The sequence below is a fragment of the Gossypium hirsutum genome, chromosome D02, assembly GCF_007990345.1.
Source record: "Gossypium hirsutum isolate 1008001.06 chromosome D02, Gossypium_hirsutum_v2.1, whole genome shotgun sequence".
Lineage (NCBI taxonomy): Eukaryota > Viridiplantae > Streptophyta > Magnoliopsida > Malvales > Malvaceae > Gossypium > Gossypium hirsutum.
This window is the reverse complement of record NC_053438.1, coordinates 2,416,231-2,431,010: the sequence shown is the minus strand read 5'-3', so window position 1 is coordinate 2,431,010 and position 14,780 is coordinate 2,416,231. Positions and strand designations below refer to the sequence as shown.

The 14,780-nt window shown below is 30.0% G+C and overlaps 1 protein-coding gene across 1 annotated transcript; it reads left to right on the top strand.

The window, feature by feature from the left end:
* Positions 1-12,710: 12,710 nt before the first annotated feature.
* LOC107934843 (cannabidiolic acid synthase-like 2) lies at positions 12,711-14,437 on the top strand (the record flags this gene model as incomplete). The annotated part of the gene is made up of 1 exon (XM_016867352.2): positions 12,711-14,437. A coding segment is annotated over one exon (1,596 nt), but the record flags the coding sequence as incomplete, so codon positions are not given.
* Between the last annotated feature and the right edge of the window lie 343 nt (positions 14,438-14,780).

Here is a 14,780-nt window from a genome sequence, read left to right as displayed (position 1 = left end):
GTGGAAGGACACAGGAACAAAATTCTCGCGGTAAATCTAAGGGTAGATTGAAGTCTTCAAACAGAGGTAAAACTTGTAACTTCTGCAAGAAGAAATGACACATTAAATCTAAGTGCTATAAGCTACAGAACAAGATCAAAAGGGAGGCTACGAATCAAAAAGGAAAACAACCAGAAAATTTTGGTGAAGTTGATGTTATAGAATACTACAGCGATGGTGAACTTCTAGCCACTTCTGCCAGCAATTCTAAAGTAGTCGAGGAGTGGATCCTTGATTCGAGTTGCACCTTCCACATGAGTCCCAATTGGGATTGGTTTACAACTTACGAAACAGTGTCTGAAGGTGTTGTTTTGATGGGAAATAATACTTCGTGTAAAATCACAAGTGTTGGAACAATTAAAGTTAAGATGTTTGACGAAGTTGTCAAAACGCTTAGTGACGTACGACATGTTTCAGAATTGAAGAGAAATTTAATTTCATTGAGTACTCAAAATTCAAAAGGATACAAACACACAGCTAAAAGTGGGGTTTTAAAGATTTCCAAAGGTTCCCTCGCTGTGATGAAAGGGCAGAGAATGACTGTCAAGTTATATGTTCTACAGTGTTCTACTGTTACTGGTGATGCAGCTGTTGCTTCTTCTTCCTTGATAGATGATGATATTACTAAACTTTGGCATATGCGCCTAGGACATATAAGTGAGAATAGCATTGTAACACCCCTTATCCGAGACCGTTGCCGGAGTCGAGCACGAGGCATTACCTAACTTATCTTACTAATTCGGGGCATAAAAATTCGTTTTGAAAATTTATTTCACTGTTTACAGTAATCTACCTAATCGCACAGCAGTTACTAAATTGATTATAACTCGAGCTACGGGACTCAAAATTTAATTCCATAAATTTTCCCTGAAACTAGACTCATATATCTTTCTACCATAAAATTTTAAGAATTTTTTGTTTGGCCAATTAGTACATTTTATTAGTTAAATTCTCCCCTATTTCTTCACTCTACTGTCCTGACCTCTTGCCACTAAAAATAATTTTTATCATTATAGGATTTTCATATGATATTACCACTTGTTTCTAAAGAAAATAGACTCAATAAGGATTCTATACATATAAACTAAAACTCATAATTATTTTTATACCATTTTTAGTGATTTTCTAAACTCAGAACAGGGGACTCCAAAACAGTTTTGACCCCGTCTCACTAAAATTCATATATATTAAAATATAAATTTCTTTTTGCTAAACCGTTATTTTTATATAAAAATATATTCAATAATATTTCATTTCATATATCATTCACCCTCTAATTCATTTTATACTATCCTAGGTGATTTTTCAAAGTTACGTTATTGTTGCTGTCTGAATTCTGTTTCTTTGCAAAATTTACCCTTTCTTGATTTTCATACTTAACCATTTTAAAAGCCAAACATTATCACATACTCACACATCTTTCTTTAGCAATATCATAGATACAACATTCAAAATGACTAATCCCTATACATCACTTAGGTATATACATTACCTAGGTACATGCCACATTATCAACAGAAAGGTACATCACTAAAATTTCTCTGAGGTCGGGATTACTTTAGATGCTGGATCGAACACTGGTTTTCTACAATCCTGCGACGGAAACAACCGTACGCTGAGTATGGGTATACTCAGTGGTATTACCATAATTCAAATTAATAATATTAATTGATAAATTATATACATTTAATTTATGTCTACAATTATTCATTAATTATCTCATACTTTAACTCAACTTGATCATTAATAACAATTAGCAATATTTCAATTCTTGTATTTAATTGTATTCATACCTTATTTCACTATCTCAATTCTATTGGATTTTTCGACATCTCATTCTAATAATTCATTCCAATTCATACAAATTCAATCAATTTATCAACTCATTCATTATCATTTCTATTTATTTTCAATATGTACTTTAAATCTTTTAACACTCAATTTATTCATTAAATCCATAACTAAATTTCAATAACTTGTATTCAGTTAAATTCACATATTATTTCACTCTTTCAAATTATTTTATTTTCACTTCTCATTTCTTAACAATAGCTATTTCAATTCATATTCAAGATCATTCAATAAAAATTTATATTATCAAAATTATTCATTTACCCCTATTAACTTGTCTCGGACCTTGGCGGATACACGGGTCCAACCAAAACACACCAATACGGCACATTATGCCTAAAACGGTACATATAAACTTTATAAGACTTACCTTAACACATTAATGATTCACTTTTGTCCACAGCTTATAATCTTAGCCCAAAGTAGATTTTACAGAACACCCCGGATATACGGAACAAATACAGAGAGCACAAATGTGCTAAACAGAGAGCACTGCCGTGCTAAATATCAGAGAGCACCAACGTGCTAATAATCAGAGAGCACCAACGTGCTAATATCAGAGAGCACCAACGTGCTAATATCAGAGAGCGCGCTAAAGTTCCTTAATAAGTTCCTTAATGGCATGCCACTAATATCCTGGTAGTTCTAAATTCCATCTACTTGGGCATTAAATCTGAATCTCATTTATTTAAATACTTTATAGAATTATTTCAAAAATGATTTATCATTTCTTCGTCATTACAATTTACTACTTATTCCACCATTCACATATATCACACTTATTCACAATTTAATTCACTTTTATTCCATTCATATATATATTTTTAATTCATTTTCCAATCAAATTCATATACAATTCAATATCAATATTCATCTATTTTTATTTACTAAACATATTATTCAAAATTCAACAATTACTATTAATAAATTCAATACCAATACGTTTGTGTATATATCTATATATTTCATTCAATTCAATCATGATACTCACCTTAATTTGCTTATAATGTATATTAATTTAATTTTATCAATTAATAATTAAATTCGAATTATAGTAATACTAACCGAAATTTCTCCCGAGTCAATCCTTGTCCACCTTCTCCTTTCCTTTCTCGGGCAATGACTCGTACACGACATTAGCTACGTAATTAAACAATTAAAAATCATTAATACTCAGTTTCATCAAAATATTTTCTTTTATACCTAAACTTTACCCAAATTCTAATTTAATCCCTTATCAATACTAATTTTATTTTTCCATTCTAACTCTATATTCTCTCTTAATTCTTACTATAAACTCAGTTTAATTCTTCAATTTCCCCATAAATCCCTAATTTCGGGATTCCTTCAATTTAATCCCTGTCAATTCAAAACTTATATCTTATTTTACAAATCAATCTTTTACTAACTTCTAACTTGAAATTAAATCAATTTAACCCCTAACTAAACCTATATATTTTTCTTTCTCAATTCATACCCTTATTCTACCCAATTTCTTGCTAAACTCATATTTAACTATTTAATTTTCATCATGTTTTTCATAATTCCGAATTTATTTCAAATTAATCCCTAAAATTCAAAACTTATATTTTAGTTTACAATTCAGTCCTTGATTCAATTCCAATCAAAATTTCTATCAAATACATCCCTAATTTAACAATTTATTCAACATGAACCATGCTTAATAATCTATAAACTTCCAAAACCTCAACTTATTTCAAGTAGTATTTTGTTTTAGGATTCCAAAAATATCAAAACCATAAGAAAATGGACTAAATTGACTTACCAATTGAATTTAGAAGTTTTGTAACCCCTGAACCGTCGCTCTTTCTTTTTCTTCTTTCTCCCTTCTCTGTTTCGTTTTGCTCTCTGTTTCTTTCTTTCTTATTTCTATTCTGTTCTCCTTCTCTTTCTTTTGCTATATATATATATATATAATATAATATAATATATTAATAATAATATAATATAAAAACATAATCATTACTATAATATAATAATATTTTTTTAACACATAAAAATCTCAGATTTTTATACTTATGCCGCCTCAACTTTGACAATTGGCATAATTGCCTATTTAGTCTTTTAACTTTTCTTTAATCTATAATTAAACTTTTATTCTTACTTCAATTTAGTCCTTTTTTAATCAATTTACCATCGGAACATTAAAATTTCTTAACAAAACTTTAATATTATCCTATTGACACTCCGTAAATATTTATAAAAGTATTTACGGCTCAGTTTATAATATCGAGGTCTCGATACCTCGTTTTCGACCCAATTTACCTAATGATTTCTTTTAAATCACAAAATTCACTAATTCAAAAATATTTCTAAAATCACACTTAACTTATAATTATTAATTAATAAATTTTTCTAACTTTTTCATCGATTTTAGTGATCTCAAATCACTATTCTGACACTACTAAAAATTGGGCTGTTACAAGCATGACAGAATTGAGCAAAAGAGGACTTATTGATGGGCAAGGAATTTGCAAACTAAAGTTCTGTGAGCACTAGGTTTTTTGAAAGCAAAAGAGAGTTCGATTCACTAGAGGAATCCATAACACGAAGGGAACATTAGAGTATATTCATTTTGATCTGTGGAGGTTATCCAGAGACTTCGAGAGGTGGAGCTAATTATATGCTAACTTTTTTTAATGATTTTTTCAGAAAAATTTAGATGTTCTTCCTGAAGTAGAAAAGCGATGCGTTTTTCGCATTTAAGTCTTGGAAAACTATGATTGAAAAACATACGGGAAAAAAATAAAATACCTCCGCACATACAATGCTTAGAGTTATGTTCTGATGAGTTTAATAAACTGTGCAAGTAAAAAAGGATCGTGAGACACTTGACAGTTCGTCAACAAATGAACAGAATGATCATGGAGAAGGTTCGATGTATGTTGTCAAATGCCAACTTACCAAAGTCATTTTAGGCTGAAGCAGCCTCTACTACATGTTTTTTGATCAACCGATCACCATCCGTTGTCATTGAAAAAAGACTCTACAAGAGGTATGTTCAGGTAATCCTACTGACTATTCTGATTTAAAGATCTTTGGGTGTCCTGCGTATACTCATGTTAATAATGGAAAATTGGAACCGAGATCCATTAAATGTGTTTTTCTTGGTCATAGAGCTGGTGTAAAGGGGTATAAGTTATGGTGTCCTGAAAATAGAAAAGTTGTGATTAGCAAAGATGTTGTTTTTGATGAAACTGCTATACTACCTAACTTATCTCTTAAAGACTCCTCCAATAAAGAAAATCAAAAGTAGGTGTAACACCCCCTAACCCCAAACCGTCACCGAAACAGGGTTGTGAGGCATTACCGGACCTATCAGACAACTTACGAATAATTCACAATTAAAATAACATTCATAGTATAAATTAATAACAAAATCCATATAATGGACTCTCGAAGCCCAAAACATATATAAAAAAATGGAACTAGTTCGAGTATTCCAAATTTTTTTTAAAATTTTTGAAAAATTTCGTCAGCATTTCTGCTTATTTTTACATAAAACCCCCTGCAAATTTAAAACCAAAAACAACTAATACCAATGTTTCAATCAAAGATTTTATTCCTTAGAACACTACTAAATCATGCTAAATAAATTGAATTACTCTTTTAATTATAAAGGTTTAAGTTAACATGTAAAAAAAAAATAATTCATATCTTTAATTCCATTTCAAGATTTAATACTAAGTTTACTAATTTATAACTTTAAACTATATTTATCATCAAAAAAGATCGTAACCATTTACTTACAACCAAGATCATTTAACATATATATATACGACTCGTGTACAATCACCTAGTACATACCACTTAAACAAAAGGAAGAAATACATCACCAAAATTTTCTTGTTGCAGTCGAGATCTTTCTGGATGTTGAACTGAACTTTGAACTCTAATGACCTGCGCACAGAAACAACCGTACGCTGAGTATTTCATACTCAGTGGTATTATTATAAATTAAACTATTTAATAATAATAAAATTTCAAATATCGACCATAATCTTTATAAATCACTTAGACTAAATATACATATTTATATATCACTTTATAAATATTAAATTCATATATATATACATTCTTTTTTTTAACATACTAATTCAATTCATAATTTAACTCATACATTCTTTCTCGTACTTTTCAATAGTGTTAAATCAACCAATCTCATTTTCAAATTTTCATTTCAATTATTTACCCTATTAACATGGCTTGGACTCTGACAGATACGCGGATTCCAGCCAAACACACCAGAATATCCAACCTAAACACACCCAGAATAATATAAATCCTCCATAACACACCAGTATATTATATCCTCCCAAACAGACCAATAAGGCATTAAATGCCTCTTCGGATAAACCGAAGCATATAATAACATAATCATTTTTTCGGCCGAACTACAGATCTCCTCATCACATCACAAATCCTATAGCATGCCATTTGTATCCAATCTAGTCCGCTAAGTTAATAGGGTATTATTTTACTTTTCGAACTTCGAATTCATTTCCACAACAAATTTCAAATATTCAAACAATTCAAAACATCTAATATTTCAATTCACATGTAATTCAATATTCACACATATTCTTACTTAATTTCAAATGTTATTACTTATCTTACTGTAAATGTCCCATGATTACAAATTCAATGTAGCATTTAGTAAATAGTTTAAGTTATTGTAATACAAACCTGGAATACGCGTTTACTTCTCAATGATCTTTTCTTTTCCTTTGGATGCTGATGCCTCGTTTTCCTTGTTAGTTATGAAAATAATAATTATTTTCACTATTAATTACAGCATTAAATAATAATAATAATTAAATTTTATTCAATTCCTACTTATTCCCAATTTAATTCTAACTAAGCTTACTTACTTTTCTAACTTAATTCATACTTCTTTTCTACTTAATTTCATGCTATATTTAACTCAACTATTCAATATTCATAATTAAACCCTAATTTAAGACTTCTTATAACTTAATCCCAACTATGTAAAACTTATAACTTAGTTTACAATTCAATCTTTTTATCTATTCTAACTAGAAATTCTATCAACTAAACCCCTAATTTAACAACTTGTTCAAAATGAATCATGTTCAAAAACCTATGAACTTCGATAACCTCCACTTAATTTCAACAAAACTTTGTTTTAAAGTTTCTAAAACATCAAAATTAAGAGAAAAGGGCTAAATTTAGCTGACCAATTAAACTTGAAGCTTTAAAATCTCAAATTTTCCCCTTTTCTTTTCTTCCCCTGTTTTCGTCTCTTTCTCTGTTTCTTTTCTGTTCTTCTTTTGTTTCTTTTTCTTTTGTTTTACTTACTTACTTTATTTCTTTTATTTTAACCAATAATATTAATAATATATTATTATAAAAAAATCTTTTACTTATTATTTAAGCATATATTTATTTTTATTACAAGTGTACCTATATAATTATTACTTTTACACTTGTCTTTAATCTTTACCATACATTTTTCATCTATTTGGTTTATTTAATATATAATAATATAATTAATATAATTAATATAATATATTATATTATATAATAAAATAATATATATAAAATATAAAAATCTAATATTTTTATCACTTATGCTGCCTCATTTCTTATTAATGGTTTAATTGTCATTTCAATCTTTTTTATTTTCTATTAATCTATAATTCAACTTTTACCCCTAATTCAATTTAGTCCTTTTTCCTAATTTCTGTTAATTAAACTAAATTCACCCAATTAATACCTAATTAAGCACTCAACTAAACTCATAATTACTTCAAATAATTTTTTTATGACTCACTTTACTAAGACGGAGGCCTGATAATGTACTTTTCCGATGCTTGTGAATTTTGGGTCATTATAGCAGGTGAAGTATCATATTAATCCAGAATCTACAACAGAGTTAACTTTTCAAGCCAGTATAAAAATTCAGAATAAAGTTGCTTCTTCACTACAATACTCTATCACCAAAAACAGAACTAGAAGAGAAATTAAACCTCCAAAGAAGTATGTCGAGATTGATCTAGTTGCTTATGCTTTAAATGTGGCTGAAGATATAGATGCAAACCAAGAGCCATCTAATTATTCTAAGGCAGTTAGCTGTGAAGACTCAGAAAAGTGAATGTTTGCTTTGTAAGAGGAGATGGAATCACTCCACAAAAATAGAACATGAGATCTTGTGAAACTTCTTAAAGGTAAAAAGGCTGTTCGTTGTGAATGTGTGTTTAAAAAGAAATAAGGGACTCCAGGAGTTGAAGAACCCAGATATAAAGCAAAGCTTGTTGCAAAAGGTTACAGTCAAATTCTAGGAGTGGACTTCACAGATGTGTTCTCCCCATTGTGAAGCATATTTCGATTCGAGTTTTGCTTGGTATTGTGGCCATGCATGATTTGGAGCTTGAGTAGTTAGATATAAAAACTGCATTTTTGCATGGAGAACTTGAGGACTATGTTTGCTTGCTGAAAAAGTCCCTTTACGGTTTGAAACAGTCACCAAGACAATGGTACAAGAGGTTTGATTCGTTTATGACTTCTCATGATTTCAAAAAAAGTAGCTTTGATAGTTGTGTTTACTTTAAGAAAAACAATAATAGTTATTTTGTGTATCTACTCCTTTATGTTGATGACATATTAATAGCAGCGAAAGATAAAGAAAAGATAAGAAAGGTCAAAGCCCAACTAAGTGAAGAATTTGAGATGAAATATTTAGGACTAACAAAGAAGATACTTGGTATAGAGATTCTCAGAGATAGAAAAACAAGTAAATTGTACCCAAGTTAGAAGGGGTACATTGAGAAAGTTCTTTGCAGGTTCAATATGCAAAGTGCTAAGCCTGTTAGTACTCCTTTAACAGCCCATTTTAGACTTTCATTGGGTATGTCTCCACAATCAGATGATGAAATTGAGTACATGTCACATGTTCCATACTCTAGTGCAGTGGGATCTCTCATGTATGCTATGGCTTGTTCACGTCCAGATTTATCATATGCAGTCAGTGTAGTTAGCAGATACATGGCGAATACCGGTAAAGAACATGGGAAAGCAATTCAATGGATTTTAAGATACTTACGAGGTACTGTTGATGTTTGCTTACAGTTTGGAAAAACTAGAAATTGAGTCATTGGGTATGTTGATGCTGATTTTGCTAGAGACCTTCATAGAAGAAGACCTCTCACAGGTTATGTCTCTACAATCGGAGGTTGTGCAATCAGTTAGAAAGCCATTTTACAAACTACAATCGCTTTGCCTACCACTAAAGCTGAGTACATGACGATTACTGAGGCTTGTAAAGAAGTTATTTGGTTGACGAGACTCTTTAGTGAACTCAATAAAGACCTTTAAATTAGAACAGTATTTTGTGACAGTCAGAGTGTCATCTTCCTTACAAAAGATCAAATGTTTCATGAGAGAACAAAACACATTGATGTTTGGCATCATTTTGTTCGTGATATAATTGCTCGTGGTGATATTGTTTAAAGCAAAATTAGTACTCATGAAAATCCTGTAGATATGATGACTAAGTCACTTCCTATAACCAAGTTTGAGCATTGCTTAGACTTGGTTGGTGTTCATTGTTGAAGTTAAACCCTTAAGGGGTTTTATGAAAGAGGTGGAGAACTTGTTTGTTGAGAGTTCGCAATGAAGAACTTGTTCATTGAGAATTTGTGTCAAGGTGGAGATTGTTAGAATTAAGTGACCCGAATCCTTATTTAAATAAAATACAACGGTAAAATAAAATAAAAGTAAAATCCCTATAAAACTACACTTCTTTTATTTTATTTTAGAATAAGGTTTTTTAAACATTATTAAACTCTATCTATTTGATATTGATTAGAATAAGGTGTTTCAATTTTTCTACACTCCTATTAGAATATGGTCTTACAAGCCTATAAATAGACATAGTCTACTCCTCTTGTAATCATTCGGATTTGACATGGTGATTTTTCTTCTCATCTGTCCGTGGTTTTTTTTCTGAAAGGTTTTCCACGTAAAAATCTGTGTGTTCTTTATTTTTATTTCTCTTATATTTGCGATATATTGTCATTACCAACATTCTATTTTTACATATATCATGCATAAGTTGTGAAAATGTGATCAGTTTTATCTTTTATAGTAACTATTAAATCAATAATTAAAATGATATGAATTTTTTTTTACAAGTATTATGTGGGAATAGTAAGTTGACGCTGTATTATACATGTGATAATATATTTATAGCATAAAATTTTGAAAACATCATAATTTACTTTAGGGTATCTTATACAAATGATCACTCAACTTGCCTGTATTCCTATTTTGGTCACCGAACTTTGAAAATATTCAATTTAGGCATTAACTTTAGAATTCGTTCCTGTTCTGGTCATCCACCATTAAATTGATAATGAAAATTCTTTTTCTAATTTGTATAATAATACATTTAGTCCTTCGTACTTAAGTGTTCTATCAATTGGGTCCTAATTCTAAATAATTTAATAAATTTAGCCCTTCACATTAACAAATTCTATCAATTTGATCCTCAAACATTCTAACCAAAGCTTTCAACTTTTAAAACAGAGGCATTCGGCATCTATTAATTGCTTTATTTATGGTTAAAATTATCCAATTCGATACATAAGCCTTTTGTTTATATTTTTAAGAATTTAGTGTTAGAAATTAACAAAAAACCATTAAAAATAATAGAAAATACAAATTTTAAAAATATAATATATAATAAAATTATAAAAATAGTTTAATATTTGTAAAAATAAATAAATTTTCACTCTGATTAGCATAAAATTATTTGAACCACATACTATCATAATGTTAGTTTTTAATTAATTTAGCAAATGATTTGACACTAAATCGGATCATTAGCGATACATATTGCTTTGTGGATTTAAAAATTAAAAATAAATAGAACACATAATAATCTCTTAATCTATTTATAAAATTAAAGAAATCATTATCAAGGTAAGAAAAGAAAATTCAAATAATTCTGCCAAATTTTTTCTTATGAAAAATTAAATGTTCATAATTTTAATTATAAAATGATTAATTGAACAACTGGATTTTTCAAAGTAATATTTTTTAGCTCTGAATTTAATTGCTAATTTCAAAGATCAATTTCGAGGACTATTTCTATGTACCTTTAAGGAAATATCATACTGTTAATAACAAGAGTAAATATAAAGTATTTTAATTTAAGGTTTTTCATTTTCTTTAGCTAAAATTTTATCAATTAAAGGGTCATATAATATTATATTTAGAAGAAAACTAATGAAAAAAAGAAAATGAAATAAAATTTCAAGATAAACTCATTGGTATATCAAGAATTGTTATTATACCCGTTTGAAAAAGGTTTTTTGCTATCAATTTAATAGCGGGTGACCCAAATAATAGCGAATTTTAACATTAGTGCCTAGATTAAAATTTTTTAAAATTAAGTGATAAAATATGATCAAAGTTTTAATTTAATGAATTTAAAGAATACCATCAGTTCCATAATATTCAAAATAAGTTCCTTAATAGCTTAAATGAAAATGTAATCGTGGAAATGTGAAAATTTGCATGCAGTCAACATGTTAAAATAAATTTTATAATTTTGTATAAAAAATATTATTAAACTAAAATTTAAGTAGTAAATTGTAACTTCAGCAAAATATAAAAATTAATACAAATTTTAATAAATTGAATTTGCTAATAAAATATGAGACGTTAAATTGTGTTAAATTGTGCAAAATTGATTCAAAGAGTCATATGACATCGGTCAAGGAACTAAGCAGGGAGAGAATTTTGGCTCATTTTTGTCTAATTTTATGTTAATTAACTTATTTTTATTTTTGTATTGAATATTGATTGTTAACCCATATCTGTTTTTTTTTAATTACTCTAATAATTTTATTTATGGGCAGTTATATAAAAACCAATATTATAACATTACAATATTGACTCATATTTATTTTTGATTTTCTAGATTCTATTATTTTCAATTTGGAAGAATAAATTATTGTGACTATGAATAAAAAATTTATAATCTCAATTTCGTCACACCCGTTTTTCCCTTTGAAATTCCCGAAGTGCACCTTGTTCCAAGTATCTTCCCATATTACAGTAAGTTCACATACGTATGCAATAAGAAAATGGGTAAAAGTATTAGTGTTATTTGTATTAAGAGTTAAATTATATTTTGTTTTTTCTATTAAAAATGAGTAAATTAGTCATTGTACGTTAAATTAATAAGTAAACCGATCTTTTGTGCTAAAAAATTCATACATTTGTATAGTTAAAAACTGACGTGATTAACAAATAATTAAAGAGTGACTCATGTCACGGGCGTAGTTAGGGGGCTGACAGGGGCCGACCCTCTAAAATAGAAAATTTTCCATTTAGTAAAGATAAAATTAAACTTTAACCTCTTGAAAGTGATACAAAAATTTATTTAATTCTTTAAAAATTATAAAAATGTATACTGTTAAAATAGTGAAATTATATTTTTATTATAGTAAATATTATAATTTAATCTTGTACCCACTAACAAAAATTTGAGTGAACCCAAGAAGAGGAATTATTGTGCTGACACCGGTTAATAGCAACTACATAGAGAGAGAATTTTTTGACGATTGTTTTGGAATAATTTTGAGTGATTAAAAAACCCAATTTAATTAGACAAGGAAATGAGCAGCATGTGCCATTATTATATATGAACTGACTTCAAATACCTGGGTTTCTTGAACTTTGGTTCACATGGCGGCTCAAAGCATTGCCTCTATAAATAAGGGGAATATCTTGCTGAAATCTTCACAAATTCATTACTTCCATAAACATGAAGTCCCTTCACCGTTCTCTGTCATTGCTTTTCATTGTCATGGGTGAGTGCTTCAGCTAATAGCCACGATGATTTTCTTGAATGCCTTTGTTCATATCATCCCAAGGAATCCTCTTCCATTACTCAAGTTATCTACACTGAAACGAACTCTTCATATTCAGCAGTTTTGGATTCTTCCATTAGGAATCAGAGGTTCTCTACGCCTAATACCCCCAAACCATTGGTTATTGTAACACCATTGAACATTTCCCATGTTCAAGCAACGATTCATTGCTCCAAAAAGCATGGCCTCCAAATTAGAACTCGAAGTGGTGGTCATGACTTCGAAGGTCTTTCCTATGTCTCCCATGTACCATTTGTTGTTATCGATTTGGTTAATTTGCGATCAGTCGATGTTGATGTCGAAAACGAAGAGGCGTGGGTTCAATCAGGTGCAACCGTGGGTGAAGTATACTACAGAATCAATGAAAGAAGCACGAACCTTACCTTCCCAGCAGCTGTTGGCCGCACTGTAGGAATTGGTGGGTCGATTAGCGGTGGAGGCGATGGTTTATTGTTCCGAAAATATGGTCTCTCGGCGGATAACGTGATCGATGCGCAGTTGGTCGATGCTAATGGAAGAGTTCTTGATAGAAGATCGATGGGTGAAGATCTGTTTTGGGCCATTCGAGGTGGCGGAGGGGGAAGCTTTGGGATCGTCATTTCATGGAAAATAAAGCTGGTTCATGTTCCTTCAACTGTGACTGTTTTCTCAGTGGGCAGGACCTTGGAACAAAATGCAACACAGCTTCTTCATCGTTGGCAATACGTTGCACCCAATCTTCCGAATGATGTATACTCAGTCGTTACGATATCAACGACGAACGCCAGTGAAAATAGGACAAAGACGGTTCTTGCCACCTTTATTTCATTGTTCCAAGGTGGTGCCAATGATTTTATTCCATTGATGCAAGAACGATTTCCGGAGCTTGGACACGTTAAGGAAGATTTTATTGAGATGACTTGGATCGAATCTCTATTGTTATTGAACGGAGCTTCAAATGAAACATCGGAGATTTTGCTCGATAGGAGCAACAGGTATTCCATTCTTCCTCCTTCATTCAAATCAAAATCTGATTACGTGAGGAAACCAATGCCTGAAATAGCATTACAAGGGCTATGGCCCCAACTTCTCGAGGTCGACGAAGGAGGCATAGGAGTTCACTACTTTATTGCTTACGGTGGAATAATGGAGGAAATCTCAGAGACAGAAACTCCATTTCCACATCGAAAAGGCACCTTATACAAGATATACTACAATATTGGTTGGCTAGAGGAGGAAAGCAATAATTCTCAAAGGTATATAAGCTGGATGAGGAAACTTTATAGCTACATGGGTCCTTTTATTTCGAAATCTCCACGAGAAGTGTATCTTAATTACAGAGATCTCGACATCGGGAGGAATAATTACTATGGCAAGACAAGTTATAAGCAGGCAAGCATTTGGGGACGTAAATATTTCAAGAATAATTTTGATAGGCTTGTTTATGTCAAGACGAAGACTGATCCAAAGAATTTCTTCAAGCATGAACAAAGCATTCCTCCTCGTTTTCATTGATAGAAAAAAGAAGATTATATTATGAGTTAAATTTAGTACCTAATAATTCTAATAATTCGTCATCACTGTTGTTTAGAAAAAAGAAGACTATATTATGAGTTAAATTTAATACTTAATAATTACTCATCACCGTTGTTTATGTACAATAAGTACTCTATACAATTTCATTACTTAATAATACATTGATTCTATTTTTCAATTTTAGTTTAAGTTGATTTTGATGGTCTTATCAGTTTGGTCATCAGTTTAGACAACTTTAATAAAATCAATCGGTTCAATCTTTATGAGATCTACTCTATTCTCTATACTGCAAATTTAATTTATTTTTGATGTTCTCAACACCCATCAATGGTCCATACTTCCTTAAATGCCATCACTAAAAAGATCTAATACTTTGAGAATGGTTGTTCTCGACACATGATAGGTAATAAACATTATTTGAAATACTTACAATGTAAAAAATGTCACATTGGG